General features: G+C 44.1%; 1 protein-coding gene across 8 annotated transcripts; it reads left to right on the top strand.

Moving 5' to 3' along the window:
• The first annotated feature begins 5,097 nt into the window (after positions 1-5,097).
• On the top strand, positions 5,098-19,900 carry arfip2b (ADP-ribosylation factor interacting protein 2b). 8 transcript variants are annotated; one of them, XM_077020148.1, is made up of 10 exons: positions 5,099-5,351; positions 7,312-7,418; positions 9,224-9,280; positions 10,328-10,436; positions 12,591-12,686; positions 13,623-13,735; positions 15,475-15,696; positions 15,872-16,029; positions 16,387-16,561; positions 16,809-19,899. In XM_077020148.1, the coding sequence occupies exons 2-10, from the start codon at positions 7,320-7,322 to the stop codon at positions 16,962-16,964; spliced, it is 1,185 nt and encodes a 394-aa protein (XP_076876263.1). In that variant the 5' UTR covers positions 5,099-5,351; positions 7,312-7,319; the 3' UTR covers positions 16,965-19,899. The 8 variants fall into 8 exon arrangements, with proteins under 8 accessions (XP_076876266.1, XP_076876263.1, XP_076876265.1 ...); XM_077020147.1 differs by having other exon boundaries at positions 5,100-5,351; positions 7,308-7,418; XM_077020149.1 differs by lacking the exon at positions 12,591-12,686 and adding an exon at positions 11,464-11,526 and having other exon boundaries at positions 5,100-5,351; positions 7,308-7,418.
• Positions 19,901-21,142: the final 1,242 nt, after the last annotated feature.

Genomic DNA, 21,142 nt, shown 5'->3' with positions numbered 1-21,142 from the left:
GAGCATCTGCTCGAACCTCACATGACTCACGGTGAAGGGGTTACTTCACTGAGTTCCCCCCTCCGGATTAATCTGCCGTAATGACCAAACACGTAAAAACCGCGTGCAAGGGGAGACGTGTAAATCATATGGCGTTTTCTTGCCAATGCTACCCGTCGTCCTGAGCGGCTTTTGTGAGTCTGAGGCTTTATGCTTTACTGGGACCAATACAGGAAATCATCTTGAGTTCATAGAAACGTCGGTCTGCAGAGGAAAATGACTTGCCATTTTGGAGGAAAATGCGTCGCATGCTTAAATATTTTACGCATTGGGAGCAATATATGTACAATATAGATGACCAACACATGGGTTCTCTTTATTTGATATGCGTTGGACTCGGTTCATATCTTAATATTGAGTTTTATTAATCAATTGAGAGAGCAGTTTTATTCATTTCCCAGGATTTCTATGCCTGTCTAATAACTCCTACAGTATTGCAAAGTTGGATGGATTTATTTTCTGAATTTCTGGTAATAGGCTACCGGAACAATCTTTGATCCACAGATCCAACTTACTTTATTAGAAGATTTTAACACATTTAAATAAGAGTTAATCACATAAATATCCAAACGCATTCTAAATTCCCTGCCTCGTTTGAACTCTCTTTTGTTTATCTTTATATAGGATGTGTTGTACAGTTTAGGTCACGCGATTATAAAACATTGTAAGAGGCCATAGCTCTGCCAAGTGGTGTATGTAGGTACTGCTCTACAATACAATCCCTCTCTCACACACACACACACACACACACACACACACACACAGAGAGAGAGAGAGAGAGAGAATTAATCTAATCAACAGATGTTTATATAGCTTCTTTTAATTATTTTCACAATATGCCATTTGACCATTATTTACATTATCTGCTACTGGTAGGCAAAGTCACTAAAGCCTGGTTTATACTCGACGCGCCGCGAGCGGCGCGAGGGTCCGCGCGGCGAAAATGACGTAATCGCTGTGGCTCCGCCCGTGCGCGAGGGCCTCGCGCGCTGTCGCGGCGCGAGGTCGTGCACCTCTCGAATTTTGTAACGTAACACAGGAATTGGTGGCTATAGCCTACCTGATGTTGTGCCAAGAATCTGTTACAAAATGTACTGAAGTCATTCACTATACCACTTTCTTCTTAGGCTGTGCTATTCATAGTTTATTGATTTTTTTCCCCTTTCTGGCCAAACAGACAGTATGAAGAGGTCTGTGGTTGTCTTCAAAAGCTTAAAGCCTGGTTTATTTTAGTCACGTCAGCTTGTGCGTGTAAGCGTTTTACTAGCCTTATAGATGCATGTCCTGTGGTTGAAAATCAGTGCGTGCTAACACCACATTACTCATCTTGTCTAGAAAAAAATTGAATGGAAAACAGGAGCACTTAAAACAATAAAAACTAAGGCTTGGCAATTGCAGACCTTTTGAAAACACCTTCAGAAGGCAGCCGCGGTAGCTAACAGCTTTTCTCAACGCGCATGTGACCAAATTACGAAACGCCTTTTCACGTAGTTAGTAAGTCACATCGCGTCCCATTTCACACATCTTGTTTGTTTGTCAATAGTGGGGTTTTAGGACGTTTTGTGGCACTTGTCTCTTTGCTCCCGTCACTGATGTTAAGAATGATTAGGAAGGCTTCCCGCTGAGAGGTTAAGCGGGCTAGACTAAACGGAACTTCACACGCACGTACCATACTGCCAAACCTCCTGCTGTGTTAAGCTGTTTGCGTTGTGGCTCTCGAGTTGTACGACATGAAACGCACATTTTGTGTTGCGTGTGTAACGGATGTAAGCACAATCATGGCAGCTTTAGTTGCATGAGTTTTGTAGAACTCGGTTATAGCAGTTCTAAGTCGTTGGGTCTTCAGATCTAATGGAACAACACACGTGCATGGCTGAAGAGCTACACCCTGGAAGTGAGTTATGGCGCGCGCTGCCAGGAGGAACTGTATTTATTATGTATCAGTATGCTCCTTTGATAGATGTCATCTTGTTTTAAAAATACTGACATGATTACTCTGGAATGACACTAAGTGTGTGTGTGTGTGTGTGTGTGTGTGTGTTTGAAGGAGAAGGAGATGGACAGAATATACAATGTCCATCCCTATGCCAAGAGGAGACAGGACAAGAGCCTTACCATTCACCGTGCTGTCTTTCACTGTGTTACTTTCAGAGTTAGAGCTCTAAGCAGCAAAGCAAAAGCCTATATTTCATATCTATTATGGATTTAAATACAATATTTTTGCCCACAATAATGCATCATGCATCTAAATGTGAATCATAAACAATTTTAAAAATTCAAAAACTGGAATATAATTTTAGCAAGACGTACAGAAACTGATCTCCCTTAATATAGTTGTTTGGGTTTTATGTGTTATGGGGTGTTTTGTATGCCTTTGATATTCACAATGCATCTCTTAACTGAGGTGGAATGGTAGTAGGCCACCTGAATAATAACTACATACAGACTTAACCATGGAAGGCTGTGGTCTGTTTTAACCAGCACATTAATGAAGAAGTGTTCATAGTATGAGTCCCATATGCTTTTCCTAAGCGCACACACACACACACACACACACACACACACACACACACACACACACACACACACACACACACACACACACACACACACATCAGGCATTTGAAGGACTATCAAAGGCACTGTTACCTACATAAAACACTCTTGACATGCATGCTAATCAAAAAGTTAAAAAACAATATTTAACCCTCTTAAGAAACTACAAGCACTGCATTAACAGACCTGTCTGATTGTGTTCTTGTAACTAGCACTCAAAGTGCTTTTTCCAATTTTTCTTGCTCTCGAAATTAAACACAATTAAACTGCAAAACATGTTTGAACAGAGTAGTAGTAGTTTTGTTCTGTTAAGCTTGTGTGTGTGTGTGTGTGTGTGTGCATCAAAATGTTGCCAATGATTAAGTTTCTGGAAATTCATGAATCAGTGAGTAGCAAGGCTCCGGGAAATAAACCAACCCTCAGCATTTGTGTCTTTGGACAATAAGGAAATAATAATTTGTTGTCAGTGAGTAAAGTCAGTCGTTTCAGGGTGAGCGTCTTGCTCACAGTAACTGCTGTGTGAAGACAGCGGGTCACTGCCAGCTGCCTGTCCAAACAGATGCAGTTAATTGTTCAGCAGTTCTGATTCACACATAAAGATGTGAGACTGGAGTAAATCTACAAATTGCATTAAGAAGGTGGGTGACTATGAAAGCATAGCTTATATTACATACAGTGTTCATGTTTTCTGTATGATAATGCATGATAGGGACTAGGAGCCGTGGAATTATTTGTGGAAATAATTTGTCTAGCCAACATACAAATAATGTGTCTGTAGTATTTAAGAATGTATTCTTTATTGAAAAAACAAGGATATGTTCCATTAAATTTGTGGTCAGTAATCAGTGATGTGCGGAAATGGGAAAATGTGGATAAAGGCCGATTTGAGATAGCATGTTACTGAAATGAGAATGTGAAGAGATTACATCTCTTGGCTGTCCTGGGAACGCCCCAGAATCCCCTAGAAGGGCTGGAAGAGGTGGCCGGGGAGAGGGGAACCTGGGCCTCCTCGCTAAAGGCTGCTGTCCCTGCAACACGGTCCTGGATAAGCGAATGTAAATGGATGGATGGACGGCATGGAGTACATTTTAAAAATGTTTTAACTATTAAGTTTATACTGCCACCTGCTGTTCAGAAAATAAAAATGCTGCTGGTTCTGAACTTACAGAAAAAAATGACTAGTGAACATTTAATCCATGTCGCAAGTCAGCTGATACAGATGATAAAGGTTGAACATGTCACCTGAAAGTGAAATGGTAAGTCGCATCCAGCTCTATTCAGATCTGACAGCGCAAGAAGCATACATAAAAAAAAGAATAATATGAGTTCATTTCTTGCATACCAGCCAGTTGAACATACCTGTGTCAACTTTTACAGTGTACATGTATAAAATTAAAAAATCTGTTTGTTTAAAAAAAATTGAAGGTATATGACTGCATAAAGTCCGATCTAATGCAGTTTTGCTGTAAAGTTGTCAGTTAGAAAATGTATCACAGTACTGCTGTACACACATTATTATTATTGTTGTTGTTATTGTTATTATGTTTAATTATGTAGTGAAGACTAAACTTGAGAGTTAGAGCTGGTCACTGGTCTACCCTCTTTTGCTATATTCAACCCCGGTGTGTCGGCCAGAACACCACTTGAGGCCAAAATGCATTCAACTCTTTATTCTTCAGTTCAAGGCAGGGATATGAATGTGAGGTGTGTGTTACAGGATGGCTGTGTATAGTGCAAATGTGTAGTTGTGTGTGTGGTTCTGAAAATACAAATACAGATATGAGATGTATAATCTCCATTTACAGATAACAAGCACAAATAGAATAAACAGTACAACTGGTGCCTTTGCACCCTCTGGTGGCGAATATATGCAATTGTCTTAATGACTTAATAATGCTGTACAACGAAATATGTAACTACTCATAACAGCGAAATAGTATGCTATGTAAATAGTTATAAGGTAACAAACATACAAACGTAAGGGTCGGACATAACACACACTGTAAAGAAACAAGTCATCGTAACTGAACTAACTTAATAATCACGTGCTAACCGCTAACAAGTTAGCTAAACCCGTGCGGTGAACTCAAAGCGCCGTGATCACACGAACGCAAACGTGATCATATTACATTACAACTACTACTACATTACATCCTCCGCCATCCAGAACAACAATAAACTTACATTAAGTCATGTACGCACGAACGATGCACTATATACAATCAAAATCCCTCGACGAACATCGCACAACGGGCTCCCCACAAAGACCAACTGAAACGAACTCGTCAACTGCCAGAGTGATGACGTCACGTCCAGCCAGTTAAATGGTTACGCTCCTGTAGGGCCTTTTGTACAAATTATGTGCGTCCTCTCAATGATGATGATGATGATGATGATGACTTTTTGAAGCAACGAATGCCCTTCTCAACATGGCCGCTCCTTTACGCAAAGTGCGTATTCCACGTTGTCAGAGGACAAGCGGCCCTGCTGTCGTCAGTGTCGCTAGGCATTGTGGGCCGCTGGGCTGGTTATCCGAATGATACAAACAAGCCGCTACAGACAGAAGAGACGGCTGAAGATGACAAAAGCCCGTCAATGATAAAATCGCGCACACTTAACTAACATTCCTGAATGCATAATTTTTAAAAATAATTTCCACGCTCATATCGGACTGTCAACGTTACTTTGCGCATGATCTGGTTTAAAATAGTCCGCTAGCTTGCCAAATAGCTAACCCTAGAATAGGACACGCACAGGTAAGATCACTACTTCATTACTGTTTTGTTCTGTTTCAGTCTTTTCTGTCGAAAAAACACCAGCTTATGTCTTTCGGAAATAAAAAAAAGCAACTGATGTAAATCTGAGCAGCGTGGCAGCTGGCGCGCTCGTCCGGGTGCTGGAGCGCTCTTCATGCACACACGAACCGCCGTGTTCTGCAGGGCCCACGGGCGGACCGGACCGGGCTAATCCACGGGCTTGGCGCAGCGAGCTGCATGTCACACAAACGCTGCTTCTGTCATGCTGTCAGAAATATAGAAGTATTATCGCTTGAGTGTCATGGATTAGGTAGATTCGGTAGCCAGGCAGGTCCTCCCCCCCTCCCCCTTCATTATATGGTGCAGAAGTGCGGGTATAATCGGTGTCCTGTGTGTGGTTAAACATATTCGCAACAGATTATTCGGTGTCGTAGGGGAAAACAGCGCGAGCGCGCGACCTCCGTGCACCTGTCTCACCTGGCGCGTCTGTCGCGGACTGCGCTTAAAATTATCTGCCGCTTTGTTCGCATAGGTTTTTGTTTTTAATCTTAGTACTGCTACATGCACATAAGGAATATTTACATAAGACGTTTTGTTTAGGAGCCTTCCTGCTGATTAAAGAGCAGTATTTGCTCGGGGCTTTGGGACGGACTCAGAGGTCCGACGGACTCAGAGCTCCACGGTGAGCAGCGCGGAGACTCCGCAGCGCAACTGGTCGCCATAGTGGCGCAAAAAGACTTTCCGTGTAACCACAGACAGTCGTACCTCTTCAGTGTCTTTAGGGTTGTCTCTTTGCCTCATTTCAGAGGGCTCAGCTGACCCAGAGCTGCAACAGAGCAACAATAGCATCCCAAAAACTTTGACTCCCTGAACCGAAAACGAGATAATATTCAGTCGGCACATCAAGGCCCGCTTTGCCACGGTCGGTTAAGTGTTTGTAGGAGTGTCCATTGTTTGCTTTGAAATCGCAAACTTAAACTCGCTGGTATTACCACAGCTCTGTTGACCCTGTTGCCAAAGACTTCATCACAGTCTGGTGGAGCTGACTGAACAGAGTCCACAGCAATAAAGACCATTCATGAGAAGTATGTCAAGTACCTTCCATCCTGCCAGCCTACTGTAGTCTTCCTCACTAGCGAAGAACCTTTATCTTTATTAGTTTGTTTATTTATTGGTCTACCTCTCTCATCAGCACAGATGCATTTTGGGTACGCCCCCTCCCCATCCTCTAGTGTCCCATAATGCCTGGCCTTGAGAGCCCGGTGCACTGATGCTCATCTGAGACTCTGATGAGTCACACGGGGGCGTGGCACGGGGAGCTCTGCACGCGTGTTTACTTACCCTCACTCCTTTATTTGTCGTGAGTAGAGTCACGCACCGTCTTAGCTCCGTGCACTGAAAGCCCCCTTTCCCAATGCTTCTCCTTAAAGCTCCTCCCACAGATGGAAGAGCTCGGGTGAGTGTGTTGTCTGATTGGTCCAATATGCTCCTGGTTTAAGCAATGATACTGAATAGGAAGCTACAAAGTTTGAAATCTGAACCACAAACTTGGGGAATCTGGGCAGGCTGGAGACTGGGTGAGTTTCCGTTGCACATGTTACCAGTTTCGTTGAGAGCTCACCTGGTTCACCTGCACCAGTTTTCTTCAGACATGTTTAATCAATGTAACCTGAGCATTTCATGATCACTGGTACAATGGCCCAGTAACGGTTCTGCACAACTGGTACTTTACTGGAACAATTAAGGTTCAAGGCCACTGCACTGGGATTTTAAATTTGCTAGCTAATCCCTAGATGTTAAATTGCTTGGTTATACTTTCTGAAATGCCCCTGAATCAAAATAAAACACAAACAAATGACGAGATATTGATCCAATTATGCAGTACTCTTGATATTTTGGATTTTGTGAATCAGTTGCCTCTAAATGTCCACCCCCCCCTCCTTTAATCTCCCTCAGCAAGGCTTCACCATGACGGACAGTATCATGAGCAAAGCAGCCACGATGGAGATCCCCATCAACAGTAACGGAGACACGAGAGCTCTTGGTGAGGACGACGGCCTAGAGCAGGTGAGGGTAGTGCACACCTGTGGCCGAAGGTGAGGTATAGAGGAAAAGCCCTTACAGAGTGGCCAGGCAAGTTCGTGGTGGGAAACATGTACACTGACGTGGCTCTCAGAGAGAAGCCGTGTGTTCTTCCTCTGTCCTTTCCCATGGGGGGGGGGGGGGTTTAAACCCTTCCCTTAATCTCCAGTACTCACATAGAAGTGCTGATTGTAGGATTTCAGGTTCCCTGGGTAGGATTTCTATTCAGTCATAAGGAAATAACAGCAACAGACACTTCCAATGGCGAAGGGGCGATTGCCTGCCTGGATTAGCGAGCAGCGGTTTGTTAAGAGGAAGGAGGAAAAGACTTTGTCTGTGCTGAGTCGTAGGTACACAGAAGCTCGGGTTGTGTCGTTGTTCCAGACACACCTCGTTTAAAGGACTGTGGGGCCTCTGGATCCGGGACAGCAAGAGTAAGCAAACAGTGCTCTGTTTGCTAACCGAGGAGGCGATTGACTTCAGCTAGGCGTTGTTCTACATATTCTTGACATGCCACTTGGCCTAAAGGTTTCAGTGTCTACATGAAGGAATATGACAGACATGCAAACTTGATTTTTCAGTTTTGGAGGGTGGGGCAGGCATGCAGATGTTTGTTGGTTTGTTTTCATTTTTTTAAATAAGAGAAATCCTGATGTCTGATTGGTCACTCTTCCATGTTAAAAAGGGTTAGCTGTTTCATTCAGAGACAGATGGCAATTTGGTGTCCTTTTGATAGAACAGACAAATTGAATGAATGTGCAAATCACAGGCTTCTCAGACTTGAGGCTTTTTTGTCATTCTGTGGTTATTTTGTCAGGAAGACAAGCGTGACTTACCATCTGCGTCCGTATTCTAAAGTTAGAAGAAATCATTTAGCCTACAGTTAGAGCAGTATCCCTTTAAAGTGTAGTATTGGTGTGCCAATATGCATTTACATATTATCTCATTATGTATTGATTTATTAGGCTAGTCATGTACTAAGAGCTTTTAAAAAACATCTGCTTGTTCATTGTTGCACAAGGCTGATACTTCAACATGGAAATTGCTAGTCTTTTATTCTCAACTGCTAGTCTTTTTTGGATTTGTGGAAAATAAAGTGGTTTTATTGAGTTTCCCACTGAATGACTCGATGTCCTATGATAATATGGTAAACCCTTATATGATGAGCGTGTTCTGGTAAAGCCCTCTAATACTACATATGACGAACAGTTGAAAAAGAAACACAGAATGAATAAAAGTGTGTTGTACTGTTTTAAAACAGTTTTCATTTGCCCTATGAGGATCCCCTGGGGATAAGGGCAGGAGAGAATGAAGGGGTGAGCAGTATTGCCCTCACTACGTTAAGTTGCCCAAGCAGTCATCTGTGGTGTGATCGTTCTTCGGGGAGCCCCAGTCTTTGTGCTCACGTTAGCTACGCAGAGTCGGTCTGGCCTGACGATCAGAAGAGGCTGCAGAGTCACCATGAGAAATCCTTTTATTACAAGAGACACTGGGGTCTGATTTATTGAGTGCATTTTACAACTGATAATATTTTACACTATGTATTTATACAGAAATGTCAAATCTCCAGTAATAACCATTCTGTTACTATTAAAGTATTGATAGCAGCACTCTGGGACATTGTGGTACATCTCTGTATGTAGAACAAGTGTGTAGTTTGGTCCCCGTGCAGCTCATCCAGCTGAGATGAGGTCCATCTTTTTCTGGTTTCTCATTGCACGTTTTGTTTATGCGTTGTTCTTCTTTTTTTCCTGTGTGTCTGTCATCGTGACCCACTCACGTCTGTGCAGCCTCCAAACACACAGTGGAGCTTAGAAGGGACGGGGGGACGACTCCCCGGCCGCAGGGTGAGATGAGCTGTGGTGAAGGGTCCCGTGTGTGTGTGTGTGTGTGTGTGTATGTGTGTGTGTGTGTGTGTGTGTGTGTGTGGCTGTGTGGCACTACAATGTTGTCTGTTCCCTTATTCTCACAGATGTTGCAGGATATCTTTTTAAAATGTAATAACACAAGTTTGATTCAGTCAGCTTGGTTCTATGCCATTAATGGAAAAAAAATTAGAAGACAGAGACAAACAAAAAGATTTTGATTTGGTTTGTTTTGAAAAGCATCCTGCCGCATCCCTACAGTGTTATTAGCTACCAACTAACCATTCAAGGAGATGCCATTTCTGTTCACATAAAAATCCATCTGTAATGGCGACAGCTGACGACGTCCTAATGGTTCCAGTGGAATTGTCTTCCTGACTGTCCCCTCCCCGTCTCACTCGTGTCCCTGTACTGACCTTGTGCCAGTACACAGCATGGTACTAATCCACTGCCACTTGTGACGTTCTGCAGTGATGGTGTGTTGGGCACTGCTTTGGCATGCGGTGTTGGGCACAGTCTGGTGGCTCCGTTGGCCCGGGTGCGTCGCAGCATGGCCTGGCCGCTCACCTAGGGCGTGGCCTGCCCAGCAGCCTTGGTTACATGTTTTCAGGGAAGTTGATTGGCCGGTTCTGGGGGTGCTGTGTTGAGGCCAGTGTCCACGCACGGCTGGGGTAATCAGAGCACCTTCCTGCAGCCGACACACAGGAGCAAGCAGACACTTGTAGCTTAGGGTCTGAAGGGCTCTGGCCGGCTCCTAACACAATCCCAAATATCTAGAATGATGCGGAAGGTTTGTTTTGAAGAGCTAATAAAATGCATGTTAATACTTCTGGGGATCCTTTCAAGGCTTTTAATTTCGTTTGTGTGTTTTCCTAACACAAGTCTAATATGATGTGTCTAATATCATCGTTGGATATGTATTTATGGTTAACGATTTTTTGTTTTTTGAATGTAGTTTTTGTCAGATGCTGTAACAGAACGAGGTTAGGACACCTGTGTGTGTGTGTGTGTGTGTGTGTGTGTGTGTAGGACTTGCAGCAGGTAATGGTATCGGGGCCCAACCTTAACGAGACCAGCATTGTATCAGGAGGTTACGGTGGCACAGCAGAAGGCATCATTCCTACCAGCTCCATCAAAGGTACGACCCTCGCTCTGACGTGTCTGTGTGTACCAGAACCGGGTCTCCTCCCGTGAGTCATGCCCCCTTCTCTCCAACGTGTGCTCTATTGCTCTGACGTGTCTCTCTATTCCACAGTAAAGTTGTGCTCCTGGCCATGCAGTGTGCAGCCTTGGGTCAACAGAAATGAGTCTTCTGTTAGTGCTTCTGTTAGTGCTTCTGTTAGTTTTGTCAAGTTGACCATGAAGCTTAGCGCTTCTACACAACACAGCACGATATAGACGCCTAGCGCTTGTACACAATAACTTCATTGTTTGCTTTTATCTGTGCGTCTTCCTCTTTGCTCTGTGTGCCTCATGCTGTCTCTCTTTCTCTACCTCCCACTCATTCACTGTCTCGTTCCTTGTGTATGTGTCTCTCTCTCTAACTAACTGTCTCCACACTGCTAGGAATGTGCACTGTGTTGTCCTTTATCCTCCTACGTGAACATGTTGGTGTGTAGTACCGGGGGGAGGGGGATACAGGTCAGCTGGATTCTTAGTCTATTGTATCATGTGTGATGTAGAGCTACTTTGGAACAGCTGCCGGTCTCAGAAATGTGCACGTGTTTGTATGTGTTCATGTGTGAGGGTTAAACAACTTTGCTACATGCTACATACATTCCCCTTACTGTCATAATGATCTGACAGACAACTAGAATACATTAGACCTCAAGTCAGGTTTGTGAGGCAAATTTGAGTAGCATGTATTAATAATAAAACAAAGAGACAGTGATTAAAATAAAACAGACCGCAGGCAGTGGTATCTGTATAACGGTTACATCCTTCTGAACCCCAGTATATTATTATAGGCCATGATGATTGCGGATACTGTGCTGCTGGTAATATAAGATCAACATTGTGTTTGAGTAAAAAATAGGTGGGGTTGGAATTTGGGAATGGAAGTTGATGCCTTATCAGATGATGTTCAGCCCTTGTCCTTATTACTGGGAGAAACGGCTCCCCCTGCTGGATGACTTAGGGAGCGCGTTCTGTTTATCTCCGTTCAGGGCCTGCAGTTCACCTCAACACTCATTTTCTGGGCAACAGACGAATCCCAGTCGATGGACAAGGTTACTCATTCTCTCCTGCTTCACCCCTCTCACTCTTTCTCACCCCTTCTCACTTTCTCACGATTACTTGCTTGCTCTCTCTAGTTCGTGGGCCTTTCTCACGTGGTTGCTCAGCAAGGAGCAGGTTGCCTGTGTTTATTTCTTCTTTAGGCTTCTTTTACTAAGGTTGGGGGTTCTGAACACGTGGAGTCACTTCCTTTGAATCCTCTCCTCTAGGCTTCTGGACGTGTGTGTGCTCTCTGGGGGGAATCGTCTGGGGGGAATCGTCTGGGGGGAATCGTCTGGGGGGAATTGTCTGGGGGGAATCGTCTGCACCTGTAAATTCTCTTTTCTTTTGAGAGGGAAGAAGGGACTCGTGTTAACCTTTCTCATCACATACATCATTTCAGTTTGCCAATATGTCTGTGAACGATTTTCTGCTGGAATTCAATAGTGTGATTCACATGTGTTTGCTTGAAATTTCTCTAATAAAAATCACAAAATGGTTCAGAAAGTATTTAGGTCAAAATCATAAAACAGACATCATAGACATTTCTGCCAGTATATCTGGCTCCAGATCCAGTCTGTGCATCTGTATTTACAGATGTAGCGCTCAGGTTGAAGATGGTGTGCATCGGTGTTACAGGTGTAACTCATGTTGCTTGATGCTGGTCAGTTTACCATCAGACAGCAGTACTGTGATTAACGTTCGTATTCTCGTATCCTTTCATCTCATCTTCATTCTCTCATTTTTTCTTTCTTCCACCCCTTCCCATATCTCTTCCTTTCCTTCCTCATTCTCTATCTTTCTCTCGCACACACACACACACACACACACACACACACACACACACACACACACACACACACACACACACACATGCACCCACACTCTTCAACTTGACGTTCTTTCACATGGAACTAATATCTCACGTGTGCTGCTTTCCCATCCATTCCCCAAATGTCCTCATTCCCTTTCTCCAATTCCCCCCCCAAAAAAATACCCCCCACCCCCACCTCATGCCTGATATCCTAAATACCCTCCGTAAATATACCTCGTTACCCCTGGCCAATCCCCCCTCCAGACCTGCGAATGAAGTGCAGGGGCGTTAACATTGCCCCAAGCCAGTCTGCGGCCAGCCGGATAGCCAGCCAATCAGACGACTTCCCCGGTATCCCAGGTACCACGCCCCCAGGCCGTTTGTGTGTGGTTGTGGGCTGTGCCAAGCCACCCCGTGCTCTCTCATGCCTCTCTCTCACTAACATCTTGCTCACCGCCATGCTTGAGTGAACTGTCCTGCACTGACACCCTGCTGTCCTGATGGCTTTGATGGGCTCAGCTGAACGATGTAGGGGGGAAAAGGGCACAATTATTTACAAATGTAGGCTTTGCCAATAAATATTACAGTTTTTGCTTTAAAAAAAACTTAACACACTCGAGCTGCATGATACAGAGAGAAATGTGACAGTGATGACGGGGCTCCCTGGGATGGAAGTGAAGTTAAAGGAACGTTAAAGTATCCGAAGAATGACAGTTACCGCACGCGCTGTGTTCCAGCCGCATGCGCTGTGTTCCAGCCGCACGCTGAGCTCTAGATGGCTAGCAGTGCTGACCTGCTGAAGATCCATGTTGTATGGAAACACTCCAAATAATTAAAATTACTGTCAGAGTATAAATGTTTGCTTATTCCTTATTGATATGGAATATATTAAGACACCCTTATTAACCCCTGAGGTGGCATGATTATATTATTTGAGGTGTTATTTGAAATATTTGTTGGGATCACAAATGCTGTGATTCATTAAAACAAGATCAGAGATGTTCTTTGGGTTGTCTGATATTGATCGGAAAGTTTTAAGCTCACTATAACTTCACAATCAACTTGCGGATCTGTTGGGGTTTGTTTCCTCCCAGTGTATTACAAAGTATTGCAAAGCCCAGAACTTAAAAAATGCTGAGTAAGTGAGCTATTTATATATACATACCTCATATAAAATGTGCTGACCTAGCTAAGAGACAGTTATTTTGCAGATAGTCGAGTGTGTTTGGGTGGGTTTGTTGAGAGTGGGAGGTTGTGTGTAGACTCTTGAGTGTTGTCCTGGTTCACCTGTTCCAGGTCCCAGCATGCACCACGGCGGGGGCTCACCCCCTATGGCAGAGGAGGCCACGAGAGGTGTCGCTGTGGAGAAGTTTGACATGATGAAGAAATGGAGCATGAATACCTATAAGGTAAGAGTCCCTACGGTCACCTAGGATACAGTGTTTCATATTCCACATGGTTTTTGCATGAATGGATATTATTAAACAGCCATTTGCTTAACACACAGACTCAGTCATGCAAATCAGAGTGACAGAGAGTTTAGGCAGAGGAGGGCGTGGCGTGTTCCTCTATGACGCCCCCTCCTGACTTGTCTGGGTAGAGCCGCGGAGAGTTTGTTGGTCCAACATGAACTGACACCAGCTATATGAGCGTAGCCTCAATGTAACCACCATCTTACTCAGTCCTTAGCTTTCCGGATAAAGGAATGTTTTCCTACGTCTACCTCCTGCACCAAAGCAGAGTGAAAATACACGAATGGAAAACACATCATTACAAAACCGAGGAGTTAAATATCACTGCATTAGCGGAAACGATCCAGAACTCACAGTACTAAAACATGAAGTGACATCACAGAACAATAAAAAACAATATAATGCAATTAACCTAAATGAAATACTGTTGTTGTGCTGAAGTGCTGCGTTTGAAGTAAGACACATGGTGACAGACGTATTGGCCAATGCCTGCTGTCACTGTTAAATGTTTTGAGTGTAAATAGTTTGACAGTGCGCTAGCCAGCAAATTATGGTACAAACCAGACTTTATATTAGCTATGAATATTTAAGACATGACTTATAGCAAGAGGGTGAATAAAACAAGAAATTCTTTGCTTATGATTCCATGATTGAATTTTAACACGGTCATGGGGGAATGTTGCCAACTGTTGGCTAGAAGTCCTTCCCTTGTGGGGGAGCTAAAACAGTTTCTAAAAGTGGTTTTCATTTTGGTTAATGTTGTTGTGCTGTAGCTACGTGCTAAATTGATGTCACTTAATCTTTCAGTGCTGTGATTTTGACTCCATAAATGTACATTTTATTTGCACACTGATGTTCTAACTTAATGTGTTTGCGTTCTTGCTTAATTCAGCTGTGTTCACTTTTTTTTTTTTTTTTGCCTTGTAAGATTTTACTCTGGGTCAGTGTACAGTTTGGTCTGCAGGGGGAGGCAAAGTGTGCTTTGATGTTTCACACTGTTTCGAATATAGACATTTTTTGTCACTTTCATGACCACATAAGATTATAAAAACAATATCATATCTTGTTTTCCATTATTATAAAGACCGTGATGGAGTGTTATGAGTGTTATGGCTAACGTAATTTGTTGACGGGGGGGGGGGGGGGGTGTCTAATCTAAAGCAACTGAAAGGTCTTGAGTAAAAATGCAAGATGGCCACTGATGATGGATGAGTTTGACTCACAGGTGCCCACAGGTTGGCAACAAATGATCAAATAATCAAATCAATCAAGCATCAGCCCTTGTGACGATTACAGCATCATCACCACTATAGACTGAGAAATAGGAAGGCGCTTACTGCCACCAATGGAGAGGCGTTCCTGGGAAGGTGTGCTTATGGGGGACTGTGTGTCATAATTCAACATGTGGGGATGAACCATTGTAACCTGGAAAAGGGCAAGCAAAAAGAACATATGAGACATGTAACATCGTCATTATATCGAACTGCAGCTGAATGATATTAAAATAATCTGTGTGGATGTACATGGATCACCCTGTGGATCAAATTTTGGCTAACTAACTCTCTGGAAAATTCCAAAAATGTTCATTCATCCTTACTCCACCCACACAATGGTTTCACCCGTGACACTGTGCCCTCTATCCCCGCCCCTGCCACAACCCCGCCCCGCCTCCTCAGTGCACGAAGCAGCTGATCTCGGAGCGGTTCGGGCGCGGCTCACGCACCGTGGACCTGGAGCTGGAGGCCCAGATCGAGGTCCTGCGCGACACCAAGCGCAAGTACGAGAACGTTCTTCGGCTCGCTCGGGCTCTCACCAACCACTTCTACAGCATGGTGCAGACGCAACACGCGCTCGGAGACACCTTCGCCGACCTCAGCCAGAAGTCTCCAGAGCTGCGGGTGAGCCTCCCCGGGCTTCTGAAAACGCTCCGCTCTCATGCTTGCTTAGGGCTGTATGGATTCGATGATGCACAAAACAGTAGTGGCGTAAATGCGAGTGTTTGAGGGAGCAGGTTAACTGTAGCTGGTGGCGTGGGACTTGTGGTCTTGACGGCTTTGTGCTCATCAAACGCAGGATGAGTTTGGCTACAACGCAGAAACCCAGAAGCTACTGTGCAAGAACGGAGAGACTCTGCTGGGCGCCATCAACTTCTTCGTGTCCAGCATCAACACGCTCGTTAACAAGACCATGGAAGACACGCTCATGACCATCAAGATGTATGAGAATGCGCGGTAAGCTGCTGACACGAAACAAAAGCGTATTTGATGTGTCAAACGCCTTTTTGTGTGTTTTGGAGCTCGACCCATTGCAGTGAGGTTTCAGCACGCTAACACATCTTTAATGTTGAGCGCTAGAGAGGGGCATGAAGTGCTGTGGGTCCGACCGATTCCATTGGTGGGCAGTACCGCACCAGTAAAGCAACCGTCCCAGCAGGTCCATTAGTACAGGCAAATTCTCACTTAGCTTCAAGTACATGTTTGCTTTGCCTTTTTTCCCCAGTTTGAATCACAGGTTTTGATCCAATCTTCCTCTCCTCCTTTCTCCATCCTCCTCCTCTGTCCTCGCCTCTCCTCTGCGGTCCCCTGCAGGCTGGAGTTTGACGCTTACAGAGCTGACCTCGAGGAGCTGAACCTGGGACCCCGGGATGCCGTGACCATGGCTCGCATCGACACCGCCCAGGAGCAGTACCAGATCCACAAGGAGAAGTACGAACGACTCCGCAACGATGTCACCATCAAACTCAAGTTCCTGGAGGAGAACAAGGTCTGTGGGTCCCTCCGTCACCTGCCGTCATCTCCAGTTTAACACGCAAACCACTGCAGTGGATTCAACTAGGACTTTACGTTCCAGCACACATTATGACGTCTGGAAAGATATGTTGCTGTGGTGTGTTTTGTAACCACGTATGCACTTTCTTATGGGACCGATGAGAACGTGGGGGTCCCCTATTCCCCGCCGTATTTCCCCGGTTTCCATCGGTGGGTTTTTATACGTGTCGTTTCTGTTTCAGGTCAAAGTGATGCACAAGCAGCTTCTCCTGTTCCACAACGCCATCTCCGCCTATTTCGCCGGGAACCAGCAGCAGCTGGAACAGACCCTCAAGCAGTTCAACATAAAGCTTAAACAGCCAGGGGCAGACAAGCCCTCCTGGCTGGAGGAGCAGTGAAAATCAAGCTCCGCCTCCCCTCCGTGTTCTGCCTCCCGACACCCCTCCCCCTCCTCTTGGTCCGCCTCCATTTAATCGATCCGTCATCCAGACAGGGCGTGCGGCCGGCTCGGTTCCCATGCAGTCGAAGCCCCCCTGGGACAGCTGGCCAGTACGAAGCTGATGATCCTGCAGCTGCTGATGGAGAAGGGCCACCACTACCTTTTCCGACATATGCTCCATTCTTCCTCCTCTGCCAACCTCCGCCTCTCTCCCAGCGCTAAAATTGTGTTTGGTCATGACGTAGCATCTCCCCTGTCTAACCCGTTCCAATGGCTGTTGCATTTTCCCGTTCAAACACTAGCCAACCCATAGCTCATTAACATTGGTCTGCTTCCCCAGGGAAGTGGCCATCGGTCAGAATGCGACACGTCAGAATCATGTTCGCCCTGGACCTTGGTCTCTCTGCCACTAATGAGAAAGTTTGCCACGTTTCCACGTTTCCCCAGGACTTGATGATGAGCGACGACCCAACGACCCTCAAACACTCCTGTTTCAGAATTTTCAAAGAATTAATTTGTAGGCACGTTCTAAATGACAGTACATCTGACTTGTTATTTTGCTAGATGTCCAGAAGAAATATCAGAAATCTGTAAGTTTTACTTATTACAAACATCTAAGCGTTTCTCATGATGCCGACAAGAATGTTCATAACTGTCCTTTTAATTGATCATATTGGTACAAAAGCGCTTATGGTATTCCATAACGTATACACGGCCAGTCTTTGAAAGCATTTTAATTCGTACACTTCCACCACGATGATCTCCCTTCCTGTGTGTGAGACGAGTGGTACGACTGGTTTGTTGTTCCTCCCAGTCCTGTCCAGTCGCAGTTCCCAGAGCTTCAGAGTGGTGACTGGACCCGGCAGACAGACTCTCTGTGTGCCCCTGGCCGCCTGCATCTTATGCCAGCTGGTATAATCTTTTGCTTTTCAGATTTACTCTCCGGCAATTAAGACGAAATCCTGTCGGTTGAAATTTGGCATCAGCAGTATTGTATACTGTACAACATGCCTTTGTATACTGTACAACATGCCTTTTAGTTTTGTCATAATGCCATTTCCTGTTGACTGGCCAATGAATGAAATGCCTGTAAAAAAAGATACAAAGAAAGGGGGGATAGCTGTGTGTTCAGCTCCCTGGGTTCCAATGCAATATTTGCAATGTTTGCAATTCTGAGTGAGCACTACAAGCTGTAGAGAGGGTCAGAGTGGTGGTGAATTGTGTTTATGTACCAGTTTCTGTGTAATTCTGCTCGTTTATTTGTGTATTTGTTATTTTAAGTTACCAATCAAAGGTTAATTCAAGAAATGAGGATGTGTGTATGATTTATTTCACGTGCTTTTATTAGTCCTGGCCAGCACATTGGCTCCTGCTGTCCGTTATGTACTGTAATGTGCACTAGACTCTGTGCTTGGTTTCCTGTGGATCTCACTGGGGGGTTTGTCTCCCACGATTCATGCAGTGGAAGTAATCACTCTTCTTTCTTCTACTTCCTTTTGGTTTATTTATATCATACTACTTGCTTTCATGCATACTATTGAGGCCACTGACAGTAAGCAAACTGTTGTTTGTTGTTTGACCTGCACAAAATAGAGTCAGCAAGGGACTGATACCATTTTTATTATCTAACATAGAACCACATACATTTGAGCAGTTAAATAGTACCTAGTTTGAATTGTTGTACTCCATTTTTAATTATGTGTAAGAAATATCTGTATGAGCAGGTTAATGACAAGGAAGGTTTTTACACAGTAGACCACAGTGTCTGCCTGCAGCCATGTGGATTGTTTTAGCATCAGAAATGAGCTAGATACAGTGTAACTGGAGAACAGGCTGAGCTTTCCAGGGGTTTGAACTCCGAAGAGGCAATACTAAAGGTGTTCCTATAGAAACGCTGAATTTTAATATTGGCTGTACCGGTAATTTCTCCTTGTGGGTTTTATGTGGCTCTTCAGATCTCCACAGTTTGTCTGTTGCATTGTCATTCAGTCATTAGAGACATAATCCACACTGGTGGTGATTTAAACCTTTTATCTGAAACGATGGTGTAGTTTAAATGTCTAGAATCAAAGGATCTGTCACGTTATTTGTTTTTTTTTTTCTCTAGAACACTCCCGTTTGGCTTTTTATTTTCCTTCCCCCACCATAACGAGCCGTGTGTGTGTGTGTGTGTGTGTGTGTGTGTGTGTGTGTGTGTGTGTGTGTGTGTGTGTGTGTGTGTGTGTGTGTGTGTGTGTGTGTGTGTGTGTGTGTGTGTGTGTGTGTGTGTGTGTGTGTGTGTGTGTGTGTGTGTGCGTGCGTGCGTGCGTGCGTGCGTGCGTGCGTGCGTGCGTGCGTGCGTGCGTGCGTGCGTGCGTGCGTGCGTGCGTGCGTGCAGGCCCCATTTTGCAACTTCAATGGTTGTTGATTACTTGAGATCGAAGTGAGTGTGAATGTTCAAAGAGAGGAACACGTTGGTCTTCATCTTAAGAACCTCGGATTCTCCTGACTGAAGCACTGGAGTGTGGGGGACTTTAGTTGGTTTGTTTGACTTTGCTATAATATTATCTTTAATGAGACAACCAGTGAAAATCCAAATTGCCCCCATTTTGCCCAAACAATTCCCATCTCTTCCTGATTTAATGTTAAGTGTTTAACTCCAAAATGAGGATGCCTGATGACCCTTAATGCCTGTTAACCTTATACTGTAGTGGACTGAGGGGATCAGGAAAATGACATAATTTGCATACAATCAATATTTTTGACTGCTGTGATACTGTAGTGAATGGATATATATATATATATATATATATTTGAGAGAAGAGAGGCAGGATCTCCATGATGTCTGCCTTTATTTCTAACTGACCAAAATCTCTGGAGTATGGCAATGATGTACAAGAGTCCACAAGATAAAATTTGAAATGTTTTCCAAAAAAAAAGTGATTGTGTATTTTTCATTGATTCACATTTCTTTAAATGGATGAAAAATCCTACAAGTACTGTTGACTACCTTTGAGCACCCAGAGAACACAGTACATGCAATGCATCATCTACAGGGTGACATTTGTAATAGTAGTGACCCAGAGTGCATAAAACCAGCCTGAACCCAAGTCTGACAACTGCAGTGATTTGGCTTTAATGCAATCATCTTTTCCTGAACTACTCGAAGAACAAATTTATGTCCATGTTTATATGTTTTAGCAGGTGAAGTGCCCCTGAGACACAAGATTAAATCTGGTGTGCTAAAAAAAAAATCAAACGGTGTCTTTTATGACACTTCACAATTTCCTTATAAAACATGGTTAATATAATGTCCACCTCTTTAATGTCTAGATTCGCAAAGATGAGGAATGCAATTATTTACTTCAAAGACACCTTTAAATGCAAACAAAATAGGCAAAATTTACAAAAACCCTGTACATATACAATGGTGTGATTAGAGAATACCCTTGCCTTGCGGTATGTGATGGACCGTAATCAGCATGGACACTGGGATGTATTTGATCTGCAGCAAAATTTAGGGAGATGGTATGTGTTCACGTAATATCCACATGAATGCCTGGACCCAAGGTGACCCAGAAGAACACAGCCCCGAGCATCACGCTACCAGCCCATCTCACTGAAGGGCATCCCGGTGTCGTGACAGCTAAACCCTCTGGGTCAGTTGTTTAACCCTCAAAATTTGGGTGCTTGACTGTGTCACTTAGACTCTTACATTGGCCTGTTTGTCTGAGCAAGACTTCCTGACAGCTGCCTTTGTAATGAGATAATGTTACTCATGTCACATTTTTTTAAACAAGAGTGGTGTGTGTGGGTGTGTGCGCATGTATTTGATGTTGCAATCATTTAATGATTTTAAAATGATTATTCAGAAATGACTATTGTGCCCTATGGCAGATGCTACATTCTGTTTCTGTTTGCAGGGCTTTTTGGACCTGGGGTTTAGTTAGGTTGCTCTATACCCTTCCATTTCGTTGAGCCACTGCTAGGTGGATTGGGGTTAGGGTTATCCTGCTGGAAGGTCCACTTCTACAGATTATATTTTTTGTGGCCTCAAATTCTGCTCAAGCATTCTGTGATATGAAAAAGAATGTATATTTATGTTCTATTATTGCAACAATGTTAGAATTTATATTATATTATTACAATTTAGAGAGG

The sequence above is a fragment of the Brachyhypopomus gauderio genome, chromosome 10 (assembly GCF_052324685.1).
Source record: "Brachyhypopomus gauderio isolate BG-103 chromosome 10, BGAUD_0.2, whole genome shotgun sequence".
NCBI lineage: Eukaryota > Metazoa > Chordata > Actinopteri > Gymnotiformes > Hypopomidae > Brachyhypopomus > Brachyhypopomus gauderio.
Note: the sequence above shows the minus strand (reverse complement) of the source record. Positions and strands in the feature narration are given on the sequence as shown.

What these genes read in the sequence shown, in the direction of transcription:
- arfip2b (XM_077020148.1), top strand. Translation starts at nt 7,320, where the DNA reads ATGACGGACAGTATCATGAGCAAAGCAGCCACGATGGAGATCCCCATC. An exon ending in TCCTACCAGCTCCATCAAAG is followed by an intron (nt 10,437 to 12,590) that starts GTACGACCCTCG and finishes TCCCCCCTCCAG; the next exon opens with ACCTGCGAATGAAGTGCAGG. An exon ending in GGAGCATGAATACCTATAAG is followed by an intron (nt 13,736 to 15,474) that starts GTAAGAGTCCCT and finishes CCGCCTCCTCAG; the next exon opens with TGCACGAAGCAGCTGATCTC.